This window comes from Vombatus ursinus, unplaced genomic scaffold, assembly GCF_900497805.2.
Source record: "Vombatus ursinus unplaced genomic scaffold, bare-nosed wombat genome assembly UNPS02009173.1, whole genome shotgun sequence".
NCBI classification, from domain to species: Eukaryota; Metazoa; Chordata; class Mammalia; order Diprotodontia; family Vombatidae; genus Vombatus; species Vombatus ursinus.
Genome location: NW_020948951.1, coordinates 61,330 through 80,996, shown reverse-complemented (window position 1 = coordinate 80,996; position 19,667 = coordinate 61,330). Strand labels below are relative to the sequence as shown.

Here is a 19,667-nt window from a genome sequence, read left to right as displayed (position 1 = left end):
GAAATGGCAGGTTTCAGATGGGTTATGTCCTGGATCCTTAATGATTCCCTCCATGTGTTTGGTGATGCCAAACTTTTGCAGTTCCTGGTGAGAATGCTGATGTAAGTCAGGGATGGTGAGCAGAAGCATGAGGAATATCAGTGCTACAGCACAGATGACAACACTTCTGGCAATCAATGATCTCTGGCACAGGTCAGGAGCAGCTGTAGTAAGGTGCCATCTTGCATTCCATCTGTCCCAGGGCCAGAATTGGTGCTGAGAATTCGCTTGTGTAGGGGAATTACATCACCCAGTCAGTATTCCCTGTCCCATCAGTCAAGCTGACCCCTTTCCCCTGGGGCTGGGGCACTCCATGGAGGAGGGAAGAATACAAAATCTTTGCCTCTTTAGAGGCTTCTTCTGAGGGAATGTACCCTCTTCTTTCATGAGGCTGCCCTTCCCTCAAACTGCCAAGGCTTATCTGGTTCTGAGACTAAACCACTTTTGTAACCCTGAGATTCTTTGGTCTCTCATGTCAATGTGACAGAGTGGCTTTTGGGTATACTTCTTGTGGAGCTGTTAAAGATTTACACATGCACATTTGGCATATTCTCATGACTTTTACAAGAAAAGTCAGCTGTCAATTAATAAAGAAACAGCAAAGGAGCATATGGATGGTACTCTACTCTAGTTACTGACCATGATGGGTATTGGAAAAGGTGTCTCTAATGCTTACACTAGAGATTACGTCCTCACTTCCTTGGTATTGGGTGAATTAGTTGTCCTCACTAGCCAGCTTCAAAATCTAGTCTGTAGGAAAAGGAAATGGAATATTGCTCTGAGTACTGGGAATTCTGGAAATCTCTGTATGCCACTACCTCCATCTTGCATTTGAGTAACCTCTCATAACATGGTGATTTCATTCTTTAGGACTTGGAGATTTACTGTTTTTTTTTTCTTTTTCAGAGCAAAGGCATTTAATGAAATGGTATGGTAAAAAAAAAAAAAAGTAGCAATAAATCAACTCCCTCTCCCCCATAAACATTAGGCTCACTCTCCCCACACAGCATCACAGACACACAGCACCAGTGGGAAGAGTAAGAACACAAGGGGAACATTAGTGGCCAGGATGCATTTGTGGAGGTGTACCTCACCCCTCTGATACTACAGGAAGCTGCCGAGGTCATCAGACTGTCTCCACTGTGTGTGCTAGTCTTTGCCTGAGCTGCTTGGCTGTATGACTGCTGAATGCTGCTCCCCTGGATTCATCTGTTGACATGTGGTTTCTACCAGGATGATTTCCTTTTTAATAGTCACATAATGTATGGAAATATACTAAGGTAATTGTTAATGAACCAAAGATTCTCTTCAGATTGGTTTGGACTGCAGGAATATCATGCTTCTCTAAGGACAAGCTTATCACCAGAAAACTCATCATCATGGAGATTGCTTCAGCTTTGGTACTCAATACCTCTTCAGCTAGGTAGCTCAGTGGATAGAGTGCCAGGTCTGAAGTCAGGAAGACCTGAGTTCAAATCTGGCCTCAAGGGGCAGCTAGGTGGCGCAGTGGATAGAGCACTGGCCCTGGATTCAGGAGGACCTGAGTTCAAATCCCGCCTCAGACACGGAACACTTACTAGCTGTGTGACCTTGGGCAAATCACTTAACCCCATTGTCTAGCCAAAAAAAAGGACAAGTCTGACCTCAGACACTAGCTGTGTGACCCTGGGCAAGTCACTTAACCCTGTTTGCCTCAGTTTCCTCCTCTGTCAAATGAGCTGGAGAAGGAAATGACAAACCATTCCAGTATCTTTGCCAAGAAAACCCCAATGGGGGTCATGAAGAGTTGGGCACAACAACATCCTCAGCATTCTCAGCTACCTTTTCACTGTGATTGAAGAGTTGTAGGGAAGAACACAAAATGCCTTCCTTTCTAGAAGGCTCAGAATTTTCCAGTCAACTCTTCATTTCCCACCAGCTGCTCGGCTAAGACTCCACAAAAATCATGCACCTGCACCCTGGGCACCCTCTGGCTTTCAATCCTACCCCCTTCCTTTCTGCTTCCTTTTTATTTTTCTGCAACTGTGCTTGGTTTGAACTGGTAGGAACAAGATGCCCCTCCTAGGATTAACTGATCATGTGAACTCTCATCACCAAGCAGCTAACTCAGCCTTGGACAGTCTACCTTTCCAGCTCACTCAGCCTCCTCTCTCCTCTGATTGGAGGGCACTAAATCCACCCAAAGCTTTCTTTTGTAGAGGGTAGGATTTGGACTTTCCAGTTAAACCTCAATTTATCATCTGCAACTCTTCTTGTTCTGAGATCCAAGGAGCAAGATGCCCCTACACTGGACACCCTCTGGTGTGCCCCCCCCTTCCATTTTCCTTTTATGTGCTGTCCTCCTTCCACTAGATTGTAAGGCCCTTGAGGGCAGGGACTTTCTTTTTCTTATTTCCATGTCCAACACTTAACACAGTGCCTGGCACTCAGGAGGAGCTTAGTAAAGATTTATTGAATTAAATTGTGTTATCTTCCCTCATTAGATTGTAAATTCCTTGAATGCAGGGACTGTCTTTTATTAATTTCTATCCCCAGCATTTAGTACATGTCTGGCACATAGTACGTAGGCACTTAATAAACATTTGTTGACTATTTTCTCTCATTCTCTATCCTGTTTTCCTGGGGCATGGAAAGAAGCCTTAAGGAAGAGTTTATGGGTTCAAAACTCACTAAGATTGGTTAGCAAACATTCAGAGAAGTGATTGGAGTCGGAGATAAGGACCAGAGGTTGGAACTGTTTCCTGCTCTGTTTCACCATATTTGGAGGGTTTCACAAACTACTACCAGTCTCACCCACCTCCTCTGGTCCAGTCTCTTCTACTCTGTCTGTTTCCTCCCTGCCATGGTCATCACAAGAGAGGGAAGCTGCAGCCCTAAGGCCCACCTTGACCCAGCAGGGATCCCAGTCTTTCAGCAGTCCTCTACTCCCAGCCACCCAGAAGAAAAATAAAGGAATTATGTACCAGGGCATCCAGACTCTCTTTTTTCCAGCTTTGTGGAATGAAATATTGGGCCCCCTTTCTCAGAAAGAATACAGATCAGGGGGGCAAGACCTAGATTATCCTCCCCCAAAGCAAAATCTCATTCTGCTCATTGTGTGATTTAATCCCAGGCTCAAAGGACTCATGTCAGGATTGTGTGTGAACCTCACTACACAAATGAAAGGGAAAGGAAAAGACTCAGGTGAAAAAAAGGTCCCAAGGGAGAGGGCACTTCTATTACCCTCCCCCTCAGTTCTTTGTTTCAGATTCCTGCTTTTATTATGTAAATGTGGCCAGTAAGCCTGCCTTCCTAGCCTTAGAGCTAAGCTATCTGCCTATGGACAGCTTCCTCCCACTAGCCTTAGCTTTTCTGCCTTTCTGCCAAGCAGAGCAACTCTTTTCCTTTTTTCCAACCCAACAAGCAAACAAATAGCTAAAGATTGCCATCACGCATCCACACCTCCTTCCCAAGCCTGCCCCAAATCTTTTTTCCAAGCCAAACAATTGTTTGGTCAGTCAACAAACATTTATTAAACTCCTGCTATGTGCCAGGTGTGTGTTAAGCACTAGGGATACAATAGAAGACCAAAGGTAGTCCCTAGCCTCCAAGAGCTCACAGTCTAAAAAGGGAAACAACATGAAAACAAATATATAGAAACAAGTTACCTACAAGACAAATAGGAAGTAGTTAACAGAGGAAAGACACTAGAATTAAGAAGGACTGAGAAAGGCTTCCTTTAAAAGTGTGAGATTTAGATTATTGATTGAATAATTAAGGGTTGGGGATAATTACTGGAGTCAATACCTATGGATCAGATTTGGATTGGATGAGCCTTGTTGGTGAAGTCTGTAAGACTTTATGCTCCTCAATCTGCTGGACTCAATATCTTGGAAGGGAGGAGGGAGATAAGGAAGATGAGCCATCTGGTGCTAAGATGGTTTTCTCTAGCACTGGGTCTTTCTGGTGCTGGGCACATGGTTAACATGGGAATTTCCAGAGTATGTTGACTAACTTTGTTTTCCCCATTGCCAGAGATTCTGGAGATCCCCCTCTTGCAGAGTCAGCATGCTTGAACAAAATGTATACCTCTTCCACCTCTACTGTAGGGCACTCACAGTCTTAGTTTGACTTCATCGTTAGACCTTATGTAACCAACTGTACAAAAGGCTGTTCTGACTGTCAAATGCATCCTTGACTACTAAGGAGTTTTGGATCTCTTTTTTATTGGCAACTGCTAGCCTTGCTAATAAATTGATCATGCTTTGAATTTTGTGCCTCAGTTTCTCTTTGTTACAGATTTTTGTCTTAAAAAAAAGATCGGATTTTAGTTGAGACTTAATAGGAAGCAAGAGAAGTCAGTAGGTGGAATTAAGGAAGGAGACAGTTTGAGGTGTAGGGGACAGTCAGAGAAAATATCTGGAGCCAAGAGATGGAATGTCTTGTTCACGGAACAGCCAGGAGACTGTTCTGACATAGAGTATTGGGGTGAGGTTGAGAGGAATGGAAGGGCATAGGCAGTCAGAGTTAGAGAACAGGTTTTGGGGGTCCAGAATTGGGATGAGGAGAGCATGAGGGCTGGGAGTATGTCAACCATTGGAGAATGTTTCCAAACAGTATAACTGGTTGGAGAGAGGTCCATGGAAGGAGACAGATGACTAGACTGTTTAAGGCCTTCCCTTGAGGTCCAACCTTGTGCCAGATAGTGATGTGTTCTATGAGACTCCATCAGGTCTACCTCACCAAGAGCAGTCAGAGGCGTGGTCTGTGGGGAGGCTGGTCAAGAGGTAGAAGATGATGGTGCAGAGTGAACTGGCTGGATCACATTGAGAGTTCTTTCGTCCAGTCCCGATATCAAATGACCTCAATGTCCCAAATCATCTTTGTTTCTCCCTCTGCACCCTTTCCTAAAATAGGCCCCTCAGGATTGAATATGATAGATTGGATGTGGATTGACGAGGTGGGGGAGGCGATATTGTGTGTGTTACTTCTCTTCTTTGGAACACTATACTTCTCTTAATGCCATTTAAGATTTAGTATAGCTTTTTGTGTGATGTGGGGACATGGGAGGAGGGTAGTCTATTGTTGTTCCAATAAGAAAAACAAAAACTTTATATAATGCTAATATTCTCTGTGAGGCCAAATGGAACTGTGATTGTGGTTGATTGAAAACCTTTCCCAGTACCCTGTTTCAATGACTTGAAAACCTTTAAAACTAGCCATATTTTGAGTCATTGAGCTGGAGTATTTGGAAAAGTTTTCATTTAGCTATAATCACACATGCTCTTGATTTAATGAGAAATTATATCAACACTGTAAAAAACTTAAAAAAAAATTAACAGCACATACAGAAATGCTGCCAGAGGAGAGGGGGTGCTTGCCCTTACCCTCTCACTATAGTTCTTTGAGCAGAGATTAGTGGTGTTATAGAAGGGATTCTTGGTAAAGATGATGGATTGGACTGGATGGTATATAAGGTCCTCTTCAACTCAAGGTGTAGGATTCTGTGGTGGTTTTCCCCTGTCCTTGGTGCTGAACCTTTCTAGCTTCTCCAGGGGTGTGTGTGTGTGTGTGTGTGTTGGGGAGGTGGTTAAGCTTCCCTCTGAAGGACTGGGAGAAGAGTCCTAGGGTGAATTGGAGGTTCAGTTGAGCCTGGGATGGAACATATATAGGGATAACTTTAACTTCTCTAGTATGTTAAGGTTTACAAAGCACATTTTCCATAACTCTGTGAAATAGGTAGTACAATTATCATTCTCATTTTATAGATGAGGAAGTTGAGGGTCATAGTGGGGAAAGAACTTCTCTTGGGTCTCATAGCTTGTAAATATCAGAGAGAAGAGTGTAAGTAAACTTTTGCAATCCTATATTCAGTGCTTTTTTCATCATCCCATATGTCAGGCACCTGGGCAGGCCCACATGACTTTCCCATAGCTATAGCCCACAGCCAGATAGCCCAAGCAGACAGAATTGGAGAAGTGTCTGTGGGATAGTTCACTAAGATGATTTCCCTTCCTCAGAAAAAAAGCATGCACATGCCCATTTGGCTCCCTATGTGTTGTAGTTGGACTCCTGTAACAATTTTATGTAGACTTGAGACACATGGCAGAGATTCTAAAGGGTACCACTAGAGAAAGGGCATGGGATGAGTTGGGACAAGAGGCAATGCTCAAGGTATTAATTGCCTAGGTCATATGTGTTGCCTCTATGTGCATCTCTCTATTACTGCACTACTCTATGTGTGTATCCATCCTTCCCCCATTGAAACTGTACATAATTGTATGCCTCAGATATGCATGGGAGAATGTTTTGTTACTACTATTTATGCTATAACATTTTAATAAATATCTTTGCTTTAAGATGATTCTGTCTTCTGGCTGACTATTGAAGGTGAACAAATTGGCAGGGGCTTGTGAGCTACAGTTTTAAGAGTGTAGATCCAGAGAGTACCTTGAACCTGGGGATAGTTGGCCTTCAGTAACCCAGCCTGTGACTGAGAGTCAAGAGTATCCCAGACGGTCATTAGTGGTTGTGCATTCAGTTATTTGTGTTAATTCCCTATTTATCTTGGATATTAGATGCTTTTCAGTAATGTTTGATGCAAAGATTTTTTCACAGTTTATAGTTCCTCTTATTGTCCTAGCTATATTCATTTCATTCAAGCATAAACTTTTCGATTTCATGTAATTGAAATAATTTGTTTCATCTTTTGTAATCTCTGTTTCTTGTTTGGTTAAGAATCCCTCCCCCTTCTTTCACAACAATTCATAGTTGTGAAAGATATCTCAGTCCATTTTCCTCCATTTAAAAAATTTTGTGACCTTTTCTATTTAAGTGTAGTATCCATTAGGAACTTGTTGTGCTATATCATACAATATACTTAACTAAGTCTATTTTTCCTTTTAAAAATTTATCTAATTTCTATTAATATCCTTTTTATATATTATTCATTTTTAAATTTATCTCTCTTCTTCCCTCACCAAATGAGTTATCATTTGTAACAAAGATTCAGAAAAGAAAATGAAAAAATAATTCAGCCAAATTAACCAACATATTAACCATTTCTGGCAGTATATGAAATATTCCATACTCATTGTATCCCATCTCTTCAATAAAGGGAAGAAAGTGCATTTTCTCACCTCTTCTCTTGGGCCAAGCTTGGTTATTATGATTACAAATTTCAATTTTCATTTTTTGTTTCTTTCAGCTTATATTGTTACACTCATTGATATATTGTGTTCTTGGTTCTGATCACTTCTTCATGTAAATCTTTCCATGCTTCTCTGAATTCTTCATATTCATGATTTCTTATAGTTCTAATAGAAGTGATCAGGTAATCCTTGATCAATTTGAGTCCCCCAGTTGGTGGGGGGCATGGCCCTTGTTGTAAGGGCACTGAGAGAATTGAGGGGATTGGAGCAGCAAGTGGTGGTAGGAATGGAGTGAACCACACCGACTCCATCTTGTGACTCAATTCTGGATCTAGCTCAGTTCTTTTTCTTTTCTTTTTTTTTTTAAAGGCAATTGGGGTTAAGTGACTTGCCCAGGGTCACACAGCTAGTAAGTGTCAAGTGTTTGGTCTGAGGCCGGATTTGAACTCAGGTTCTCCTGACTTCAGGGCCGGTGTTCTATCCACTGCGCCACCTAGCTGCCCCTCTCAGTTCTTTTTCTATTCAATTCTGGGTCTAGTTCAAATTCTATCTTGTTACAAAAATTTATTCACTTGTGGGAATTGGGAGAAAACTTTATTGTATTGTTTGAACTCAGCCCTGCATGGTTGGGATACTGGACCGCGTCTACCTGCTCTTCACAGACCCTTAACTAAAGATCTAGGTTATGCTGATCAGAAACCCAATGAAATCCTAAGATCAATGCAAAGAGTTTTCTCACAATTATACATTTCAAGCAACCCATATGTCTAATCTGAAAATTGGCCCTATGCTGATCAGTTGGTTATGGTTTGCAGGTTCTTTTGATTGTTTACAGATACTTGGGGAGAACAGACGCGACTTTTTCTATCAGGGAGTTGCAACTGTTCACTCTACCCCTCCCAACTTGGAAAGTCCCTAATCTTTCATTCAATTAGAAATCAGATTATCTAATATTGTATTCTGGCTAATTATTTCCTTTTAATTAATTGACCTTATTTGATTAATTGTTTTTAATGCACAAAAATCTATCTCCCCCTGTATTTGAGGTGTTCGCTGAGGAAGGGGCCTGGTCCCAATTTGTTGGACAATTGGCATGCAATGCTTAATAAATTGATCTTCTTGGAAGCTCCAACCTTTGTTTCCTAGTCATTTCATCTTTCACACACCACAGCATCTCCAATGAAGGCAGACAAGTCATGAACCTTGGCTGAGAGGGTACAGAGAGCTCCTTTGATTGGTCTCAAGTGATTGCAGCTGCCTCCAAGATAATTGCTGACTGAGAGTCAGGGGAACAGACTGTTGTCAGAAGGATTTCTTTTTCTCTGTGGTCTATAAGAGTAAGCTGCCTACTAGCTTGCCTCATTTTCTTTTTCAAGCCTTTCACAATTATGGCTAGGGGAGAGAATTCTTAATTATACAAGGGATAGGTGAGATAATTAAATAATAACTAATAATCTCAATCATATTAAAACAACTTGTATTAAAATAAATGAAGCTAGGATAAGAAGGTGAAGGTATCGATTGGAAAAAGAAATATTCGTATTAAATATCTCAGATACACATCTAATATCTGAGATATGCAGGGAATTAACACTAATATGTAAGTCCTAGAACCATTCTCCAGTGAATAAGTGGTCAAAAGATGTGGACAAACAGTTCTCAAAAGAATTTCAAGCTATTAACAACCATATGAAAGACTGTTTGAAGTCATTAGCAATAATAGAAATACAAATGAAAACAACCATAAAGTTTATTTTTTTTTCTTGAGGTAATAGGGGTTAAGTGATTTGCCTAGGGTCACACAGCTAGTAAGTGTCTGAGTCTGGATTTGAACTCAGGTCCTCCTGGCTCCAGGGTCCTCCTGGCTCCAGGGTGTTCCTGGCTCTAGGGTCAGTGCTCTATCCAGTGGGCCACCTGGCTGCTCCAAACTGTGGCTTAACCTCACAGTCAGAAAACTTCAGTCCTCCTTTCACTTCCTTCTTTCAGTCTCTGTTCAGTTTCTCCTTCAGCCCATTGCCCCGGACCACCCGTTCTCTCCAGTTCAGCTCACTAAGCTTGCCCACTAGAATAAAACTGGGGACGCTACTGCCCAGTTCTTTCGGCTTCCATTCCTTCCTCCTAGTTTGTTTTTCACAGACTGTCCGTGTCCCTGTAAGAACTCTAAGGCATGCGTCCAGTCCACCTTCTGGCTGAAAGATTGGCATAGTTCCAAATTGCTCTAAGAGTTGAAAGGGAATCCTTGCTCCTCTGAACTACAAATCCCAGGATTCCAGTCAGATCTCAAGCCTCTGTTATACTACAATGGAACATTACTGTGCCATAAAAAACAAAGAACATGAATTCTGAGAAACATGAGGATACTTAAATGAATTTATATCAAATAAAGTAAGCAGAGCCAGGAAAATTATTTATGCAATGACTACAACAATGTCAATGACATGAACAAGAAAACAAAACTAAAAGCTGTTTAATTTTCATGATCTAACTTGGTCCCAGAGAAGAGTTAAGAAAATGGAGCTCCCTGTTTTCATTTGTGGGGGGGAAGGGAGGAGGGGAAGGTTGTGGATGTGAGATATTGCACATAGTCTCAGATGTGCTTAATATGCCTTTAGTTTTGCTGAACTGAATTTTTTCTCTTTCTTTTAAAAACTTTGCTACAAGGGATGACTTGCAGGAGAATGTATTTGGAAATTAATATGATATAAAAACAAAAGACATTAATGAATTTTTAAAAAGAAAAGACCAAATATCTTATGCAATTATGCTTCCTGTTGCCTTTGGACTCAGAATAAAATAAATTTCATTAGCTCCTTAACTTGCTTCTCTAAGCAAAACCTATGAACCCTATCGTTCCCCTACAATTTCCTTTTGCTTCCTTAAAGTCTCAACTAAAATCTCACCTTGAAGCCTTCCCCAACTCCTCTTAATTACAGTGTCTTCCCTCTTTTAATTATTTCCTATTTATCTTTTTTAAAAAAAAATTTTTTTAACTTTTAGGCAATTGGGGTTAAGTGACTTGCCCAGGGTCACACAGCTAGTAAGTGTCAAGTGTTTGGTCTGAGGCCGAATTTGAACTCAGGTCCTCCTGACTTCAGGGCCAGTGCTCTATCCACTGCGCCACCTAGCTGCCCCTATTTCCTATTTATCTTGTATATAGTTTGCCTTGTATATATTTGTTTGTATCTTGTCTCCCCCATTAGATTATAAACTTCTTGAGGGCAGGGACTATCTTGTGACTCTTTTTGTATCCCCAGCACTTAGTAGAGTACCTGGCACATAGTAGGTGCTTAATAAATGTTTATTGATTGATTGATTTATACGAAGAATCTCTAGATTAATATAGTCCAGTACATCTGTAGTATATCCATTCCCAGGACAAAGACCTCACATTTAGAATGCCAACAGCTAAGTTAATATTTGTAGATGATGATTCTTGTCATGTCCTTTTCTTCCCCTCTGCTTCTATCTTGGCAGAAGCCAAGAGAGACCACATTGGCCTTAAAGCCATTTTATATTTTTCTTTGATTCACAGGCCCATGAAACTACTCAAATGGCCAGTTACTGGTGATGAACCTCTAGGAACTCAGCTAAGCTGTTTCTCAGAAAATACAGGGGCTGTTGCCAGCACCGTGGTGATGATACTCATCTCCCAGTCAACCTGTCCAACAAAGAACTCACCAACTTCTCCCCTTTAGCCCACCCCTTTGGCAAACTCCATTATTTCTGTTGAGGATGCCACAATCCTCCCACACACCCAGGTGTGTAACCTTGAAGTCATCCTTGACTCTTCCCTCTCTGTCTTAACCAAGGGCTCCAAAAGAACTCACAGCCAGGATCACTACTACTCTCTAGCCTTTCTCTGCCCACTCTCACTGACAGAGGGGGAAGTCAGAGGGGTGGAAGGTTACATAGCCATATCTGACTTCTGTCTACTTTTTCAGATTTGGTTTATACAGCTCTTCACACACATCACATTGCTACCAAATTGTACAGCTAGCTGTTCTCTGAACTTCATCTCTGTCTCTGTGCATTCATATAATGGCTAAGTAGAGGATTGGTTCCCCTCACCTCCTACCCATATGTGAAATGCTGGCTGATATTGTCGCTGCAGGTAGTTTTCCTCTTTGCCAAAGCACCTGCCCCATATAAATAAGAGAAATATGCATGAAAATAATTTTGAGGTTTTATTTCACATGCATCAAACTGGCAAAGGTGACAAAAGATGGAAATAGTCAATGCTGGAGGGACTGGGAGGAAACAGGCACACAACTACAGTATTAGTGGAGTTGTGAATTGATTTGACTATTCTGGGTACCAGAAGAGGAAAAACAGATGGGTAAGCGCTAGTGTCCAGGAGCCTGTTAGGCTCCCTGCCTTCCAATGCTTTGGCTGAGGTTTCTAACTCAGCTCAGTCTGGGGTTTAAAATGTAAAATCATAAATATACAGAATTTCATAAATTGATTACAGATTGGCTTTTATTTTGTCCGTATTTCCCACTCATATTCTTGTCTCCTTCCCAGCTTCATGGGACACAAAAGGAAAATACGTTTGCATTATAATTTAGAATACATCTGCTGGTTGACATTGGAATTTTAAAATGTAGTAACATTAACAGTTTCTCTTCACTCTGGTAAATCCTTGAGAACCTCCCCTCTGGTCTGCTGCTCCCCCCACTTTTCAGCTGGTGTTCTCAACGTTCCAAATGACCTTTTAGGGAACCTTTTTCCTGTATGTCACTTTCCAAATCAGTGGAGGGAGAGGGAGAAATATCCACCCTGACTTTTGTTGGCTCACTAAGCTTTTCATCAGAGGATTCAATGTCAAAAAGTGTCTCCGTTCTTCCTTGGGACAATCACTTGCTGTCTTTCCTACTCCCAAGTGGCACCCTAGAATCTTCTCTGCTATACTTCCTCTGACTCCTTCTCCGTCTAGGCTCTGGCAGGTCTGCCTGCAGTGGTCTCTGACATCTAGACAATCCAATAAATATTTATTAAGCTCCTACTATGTGCCAGGCACTGTGTTAAGTACTGGGGATACAATTAAAAAGAAAATTTTTGCCCTCAAGGAGCTTACAATCTAATGGGAGTGGAGTCAGGAGGTCCTGAGTTCAAATCCAGCCTTAGACACTTGGCACTTACTAGCTGTGTGACCCTGGGCAAGTCACTTAACCCCAATTGCTTCACCAAAAAACAACAAAAAAAAAATCCAATGGGGGAAAGGAGACAACAGGAGGCAGGAAAATTGGAATAGGGAGATACTACAAGATACCTCAGGTGACTGGGAGAGGGGTGGAATAGCCTAGCTCTATGTTGTAGGCAGAGTGACCCCTCCCCTCACCCCGACTCTGCATGGTCAGCTTACGCCATATATTCTCTCTGCATTGTGCTTCTTCTTCTTCTTCTTTTTTTTTTTTTTTGTGAGGCAATCGGGGTTAAGTGACTAAGGCTAGATTTGAACTCAGGTCCTCCTGACTTCAGGGCTGGTGCTCTATCCACTGCGCCACCTAGCTACCCCTTCCATTGTGCTTCTTTGGCCTATACTGGATGCCAAGTGTGGTCCCCTGGTGGGCAGCTCTAACATGGTGCCCAAGGCAGCACCATTAACAATGTTTTGCAACAGTCCCATTGGGTTCATAGTTCTGGGGAATTTCTAGTGACCTTCTCCTCCCTTCCACCCACATTTTTTGGTTCCTGGTTGGCCCCATCTGAGTGGAAACTACAGGGCATAGAAATAAGTAAAATGAGGAGGCACAATGGCAATAGTACAGGACCTGGAGTCAGTAAGAGCTGAGCTCAAATCTAGCCTCAGGCACTGCTTGTGTGACCTTGGTCAAGTCACTTAACCTGTCAACCTCATCTGTAAAATGGGAATAATTATAGCACTAACCTCCCAGGGTTTGGGAGAGGATAAAAGGGCTCCAGATGGGGGCTGGTGTCATAGAGAAAATGTATGTAAAGTCTAAAACATTATAAAAATGTGAGCTAATATTATAATTCTCTAGGAGAGTTCCAAGCAGAGCTAGGCTGGCTATGCTTCCCTGTTGCCTAGGTGATTTGCCCCACCCAATACTTAAGTAAGTTAGGCAGCCAGGTATGTGCCCTCCCCTTCCCATTTGTACACTCCTCCCACATTTGTCCCTCCCTGACCAGGTGTCTGGCGTTCCCTCTGAGTTGTCTTCCTGTGCCACTGCATCCCAGGACTCAGCCAGAGAGGAGGGTGAGGACCTCAACCCATCTGGGCTAGAGGGGAGGGGAAATAAAGGGAGGGAATCTGGGAGAAGAAGCTTGGAGACCGTCCCTAAGCTAGGTCCCTGGATTTCTGGGGGGGAAGAATTTAATTCAAGAAGCATTTATCAAGTACTTGCTATTTGCATGTCACTGAGTCTGTCTCTCCACACTGAAGGAAAGCTGAGATTCTGGGGCTAGGGACCAGGGGTGAGTGGCAGGGACCTTCCCTAGTTCTGGTCTTCTGATGGCAACAGCCCAAGAATCTGGCTTCTATCACCCTAGGAAAGGAAGCGGGCACTTTGGAACTGGGGTCAGGGCAGGGAAGAGTGGAGAGGTCCTTTTTCAGGATAGACTTTGGACTTTTTAGGACCAGAATTCTGGGTCTAGATCCTGTCTCCCAGGAGTGAACTGGTTTCCCTGGGGCTCTGGGGCTGGGGCTCTGGCTGGGAAGGAAGGATCAGCTCATCAGACACGGAAGAATTCAGGAAGACAGTACTCCTTCTAGGAAACAAAGAAAAATTCCACCCATAATTTCTATTCTTCACAACACAGTTCCCAGTATAAGGGAACAAGTATAGGCCCTCCTTCCACCTGCCCAACAGCTTTGGCACAATCAGCTGTGACAAGCCTCTAACTTCTCCCATGCAGATGCTCTGGATTTCTTTAGACCCTCAGTCCTTTTCTCTCACATAACAAGTCTAGGGGTTGAGGAAATCTTGGACAAAATCTATTTCACAGCTTTATTTCATAGATGGGGAAATCTAAAGCCCAAAGAGGGAAAAGGATTTATTGAGGCCATATAACAAGTCAGCGGCCCCCTTGGTTGGGATCCAGGACTCTTTCCCCTCCACAGTGCAGGCTCCTCAAGCCTGTTCACCTGTCCCCCTCTGTCTGTGACTCAGCCAAATTGGTAGCTGGCTTGGCATAAAGTGTAGGTGGAGGACTCTGCTTCCCTTCTCTCCTGCCCTTAACTCTTTCAGTGCTCCCAGATCTACAAATTCAGGTCCTTTGCACCAGAAAACAGCTTGCTTAAAGATGCATGGAGATCTGGGCAGGTATAAGTACCCATCACTGACCTGGCCTCTCATTCCTCTCTGCCCAGGACAAAGGTACCATGAAGCTATTAAGGCGAAGGCTGGTGCTCGGAGCTCTGCTGGGCACAGTTTTCTTGGGGCTGCTGGTGCTGCTGGTGGGTCAGCTGCTAGAATCCTGGATGTCTTCAATGAATCTGAGGCCTCCATCCCCAAGGATCTCTTTGAGGAAGTTTGAGTGGCAGGCTCGGACACCACACCCCTTGGACCCGAATTATCCTTATCCCTACCCCTTCCTGATCAACCATCCTGACAAGTGTAAAGGTCCCAAAGGTGCCCCCTTCCTGCTTATGCTGGTGATGACCCAACCCCAGGAGGTAGGGGTGCGCCAAGTCATCCGGGAAACATGGGGCAATGAAACCTTGGTGCCCAATGTGGTCATCTGTCGTGTCTTTGTTCTTGGCCTGCCCCAACCCCTCTTTGCTCAAGAAATTCAGGCCCTCCTGGAGGAGGAAGACAAGGAGCATGGGGATCTCCTCCAGGTGGGCTTCCTGGATACATACCGCAATTTGACTCTCAAGGTCCTCATGGGGCTGGAATGGATGGCCCGATACTGTACCACTGCCCACTACGTACTCAAGGTGGACAATGATGTCTTCTTAAACCCCAGCTTCCTAGTACATCAAGTACTGCATCCTGAGCGACCCACACGGCCTAACTTTATCACAGGTTACATCTACCTCGACTCAGAACCCCAGCGGAGTTTGGATGACAAGTGGTACATGCCCCCTGAGCTGTATCCCCAAGACAAGTACCCTGTATACTGCGCCGGCCCAGGCTATGTGCTGTCTGTCTCCCTGGCCATTAGAATCCTGGCTATGGCCCAGAGAGTCAAGGCCATCTACTTGGAGGATGTGTTTATTGGATTGTGCATCCAGGAGCTGGGGATAAAACCAACGCCTGCCCCTCCTGATGCCTTCTCGATCATCCGGCAGGAATATGAACATTGTGCCTTCCATCAACTCGCCCTGGTTCACCATTTCAAGCCCCAGGAGTTGCTGCAATTATGGCCAGACTTCCAGACAGTCAATGACACTTGTCCTATGGAATGAGAGACTGACACATACTCCCTTTCCCCTCACCCTGGTCAGACAGAGAGAATAGTCACTGGCCTTGACCCTGAAAATTTTCCAGGATTCACCTTTGGGACGCATAAGATCCTGGATTCCCTGCATCTGAGTGCCAATTCAACCCTCCCCCCGTCATGCTCACTCGGCATACTCTTCAGCATTCCCAGAGCCTGCTTGCATCCCTTGATGGGGAAGCTCAGAGTTGTACTTTGGGATGCCACAACTCTTACAGTGAGTGCCCCAGACAAGGTGATCCAAGGTACCCTGTGTGTCTGTATCCACAGCTTACAAGGACCATAGCTTATAAGCCCCCTCCAATTACCTCAACTAGTCAATCAAAGGACACGATTCAAGTCAAAGGTATTTAATGATATAGAATAGTAAGAAACTAGCAATAAAAAATTTCCCTCCAAAACCCTGATATTTATAAGGAACACGTGTGGAAAAGCAGACACATAGGGAAGACGTGTGGCCAGGACACGTGTGGAAGGGCAATTCATCTCTCTAGTGTGACAGGGCTAATGATGTCTCTGATGACATCATCGAGTTACTTCTACTGAGTCTGCTCCGTGCTGTGCACGTACAGTCTCAGCTATGTGTTGCTTCTGGCTGACCTCAAACGACTACTTTTCAGGTAGTTCTGGTCTCAAGGTCTCAGCTCGCTGCTGCTAGGCATGATTCCATTGGGCATGAGATCGTGGAGCTTCTGATTTTATCTGAAATTCTCAGCTTGGGTGCTATCTCTTGCTTCTAGGAGACTTACTATCTAAGACATCTCTTTTAGAGGAAGACTGAAGCCCTAACACATCCAGTCATTAGACTTGAGAAACAAATTCTTAACAGTTTTCCTCCCTCTCTTCAGGAAGGTCTAACAGTTTCTCAGAGACTTAGCTGGAATGGTCATTTCCTCTCCAGGAGAGTCCTTGCCCCAGGCATTAAACTCTTTGAAATATGGAGCAGTCCCAGATAATTAGTGCCCTCAGGCTGAAATCTGCTTTTCGAACAGTATATCCTGGCCATTGAGGTCTGCAACTCTATTAGAAACTTCACACTAGCCTAGGGTCAAAAATAGAGTTTGTTGCTGACTGTTGAATTTCCAATTATTAAATTGTACTGGCTGTTTTAAAGGCTGCCTTCTCAACAAACTGCCAAGGGCTCTAAGAGTGAAGGGTCCCCAGGTTCTCAGTTCAAAAAACCCTTTGATCTTCCATGTAAGTAAGTGGGAGGGGGAAAGACACAGGGACAAAATTCAGCTCAGAGGTCCAGGCCATTGTCCCTCAGGTATAATTCTGGGTATGAGGAGTCAGTGTGGTATATAGAAAGAACTCTAGATTTGGATTGAGATGACATGGATTGGAATCCAAGCTTGGGTCTTTACTACCAGTGTGACCTTGGCAAGTCACTTGCATGCCCTCTCTGGGCCTCAGTTTCCCCATATATCAAGTAGTGGAATTGAAGTAGAGGATCTCTAAGCTCTCTCCCAGCTCGAAATCCCATAATCTCATGACTTTCCCCAGCTCCTCTATCTAGTAGGAGGTTAGTAAATATTTGTTGAATGGTAAGAGTCTCTCTGACTGGGAGTCAGGAGAATTGGGTTCTAAAGTCACCCCTTTTGATGAGCAAATCACTTCTCTCTCCGAGTTCTTGTTATTTCATTTAAAAAATGATGAGGCTGGATTAAGATCTCTAAAAGTTCCCTTCTGGTTCTGGTCTGGGCTCTGTTAAGTGCATAGGGGTGTGATGAGAAAGGTGGGTTACATTGCTTCTATCCAAGAATCTCTAGCCGTCTCTCTCCATAAAGCACTGTCTGAGAGACCACTTTGTCATTATTGATTAGGTAGTGTGGCTAACATAGAATAATTAACAGCCTAGTGATGGGATTCAGAGATTGTTCCAGTTCCCCATTCCTTCCAGATATGTAGCCCTTCGGGAATTGTGTGCTCAAGCCCAGAGTAGGGGCTTGGTCAGTAGTGACAGAATTGGACACATGTGATCTCTTCCAGAGAGGAGAGGGGACGAAGGGAAGGGGGAGATTCATTGCCGGTCTGTGACAAAATAGAAAGATCATTGTCCCTAAAAACCCTTTCCCTGGCAAGAGTTCGAGGTAATAGTCCAGACCAGTCAAAGGAAACTCTCAGGTATGTAGGGAACCTAGATATTCCCCAGTCCTTCACATAGGTTCTGGAGATAGATGGCAGACATTCAGCAGGTAGGGGGATAGGGAAGGATTTAAAAGGCTGGCCTAAAAAAATCACCCCTCATTATCCTTCTTACAGGTTTTTGGCCTGAAGAGGGACGTTCTGGGAATCTTCCCAGATTTCTACTCTGGACTGGATCTTGGGAAAAGAGTTGCCTAATCCCTTGGGCTACTGATTCCCCAACTGGGCAGAGGCATGAAAGAAGTGGGTTTAAGGGGAGTCCCCTTATGTGAGCCTGAATTCACTTGATAGGTGTCTCAAGTGACACTTTGGACACTGTAAGTAGTTCATACTGGTTTATGTCCTGCCTTTTCTAGGCCTTGTTCTGTCATTTTTCAATCGTGTCCAACTCTTCATGACCCTATTTGGAGTTTTAGAGATACTGGAGTGTTTGTCATTTCCTTCTCCAGCTCATTTTACAAATGAGAAAATTGAGGCAAAGAAGGTTAAGTGACTTGCCCAGGATCACACAGCTAGTAAGTATCTGAGGCTGGATTTGAACTTAGAAGATGAGTTTTCCTGGCTCCAGGCCCAGCACTCTATTCACTGTGCCACCTAGCTGCCCCTTAATCTTTGACTAGGGACCCTTAAAAATGTTTATAGAGAATTCTTTCTAGGCCTAAAGAAGACAAAGCATTGCTTCCAGGAAGTGAGAATAGTTTATCATTTTTGCCCATCAGATGGAGAACTGTGCTAGCTACCCACCATCCCAGTTGTCCTTTCCAGGTTCTTTTCACTCATCACCAAAGATCTCTCTCCATATGCATGTGTGAGCAATTCAATCACCCCAACTCTCCAACTTCCAACAGGCCTAGCAAGAAAGAACCCTTGGCTGACTTAGGTTTTAAATAAATCCCAGGTATAATACAAAATGATTCCTTGGGATTGTAAAAAAAAAAAAATAGGACAATATGATGTTTAAGAACCCCATCCCTGCTATATGTGAGATTTTCTAGCTTGATCTAGACCACCTATGTTGATATCATGGTCAACTTTTTCTGTGGTCACATGGTTTACTTAGCATAATCAAGTTGCAATGACACTGTCATGTAGTTTCCTTTGCTCTCTCATTTCCAAACTTCCTCCAGTTTTTCTTCTCAGATCTTTGAGGTTTTGGAAGAATTGTTCTGAACAATATACTGCTACAGGTCATGGGAGAGATTAAAGGAGGGACTGCATGTCTGGGCCATCTTTCAGGGACTGGAAGCCCTAGAAAGCAGGGGAAGCATGGAAGGTGCTGAGGGTTTGGGAGGTCTCCCAGGCTTCTGGTTCTTTACCTAGTCCAGATTCAGATCTCTGCAGGTTGGCTTCCATTTGCTGCTTTGGCTTGGGCAGATTCAGCCCTTCTGCCACTGTTCTTATTCTATACGGATAAGAACACAGATCTCAGCAACTGCTCAGTGATTGAACTACCCTGGCTTTCTGTGCCCTGGCACTTCAATGGTGTCTAAGAAATCTCTTTCAAGCTGTTGCCGCAGGGTCATGGTCTCGTGGTGCTGATTTCCAAGGGTAGTTGTCACTTGTGCACATGGCAGATAGCTGCCCCATTCTGTCCAGTAACAGCCAAAGCACACTCCCCCTGCCACGGCAAGCAAGGGAGGCAGCATCCAAATCTCAGTGACAAAAGGAAGGAAGAAGAGAACGTCCAATTTGGACTTACTCCCCTCTTACAACGTGTGAGCTGGCATGTGGACCTCACTACCTTTCCCCATCATCTCATGAAGATTCATCCCTATTGTGAGCAAACATTTTTGGGGATGGAGCAGTCCCAGTAGAGCCATTGTAATGAGCACTCTATCATCTTTCCTTTCATTCTCCAAAATTCCATTGTCCCAGGTACTGGGAAGGTACTCATTTTTTTTTGGAAGGTGGGGGAGTAGATCAATGGACATTCATTTTCTATGAAAACAC

At 43.6% G+C, this 19,667-nt stretch overlaps 1 protein-coding gene across 1 annotated transcript; it reads left to right on the top strand.

The window, feature by feature from the left end:
• Positions 1–14,511: 14,511 nt before the first annotated feature.
• Positions 14,512–15,540, top strand: LOC114034990 (beta-1,3-galactosyltransferase 2-like). Its single transcript, XM_027850874.1, has one exon. It carries the CDS (start codon positions 14,512–14,514, stop codon positions 15,538–15,540), a length of 1,029 nt encoding a protein of 342 aa, XP_027706675.1.
• Positions 15,541–19,667: the final 4,127 nt, after the last annotated feature.

What these genes read in the sequence shown, in the direction of transcription:
- LOC114034990 (XM_027850874.1), top strand. Translation starts at nt 14,512, where the DNA reads ATGAAGCTATTAAGGCGAAGGCTGGTGCTCGGAGCTCTGCTGGGCACA.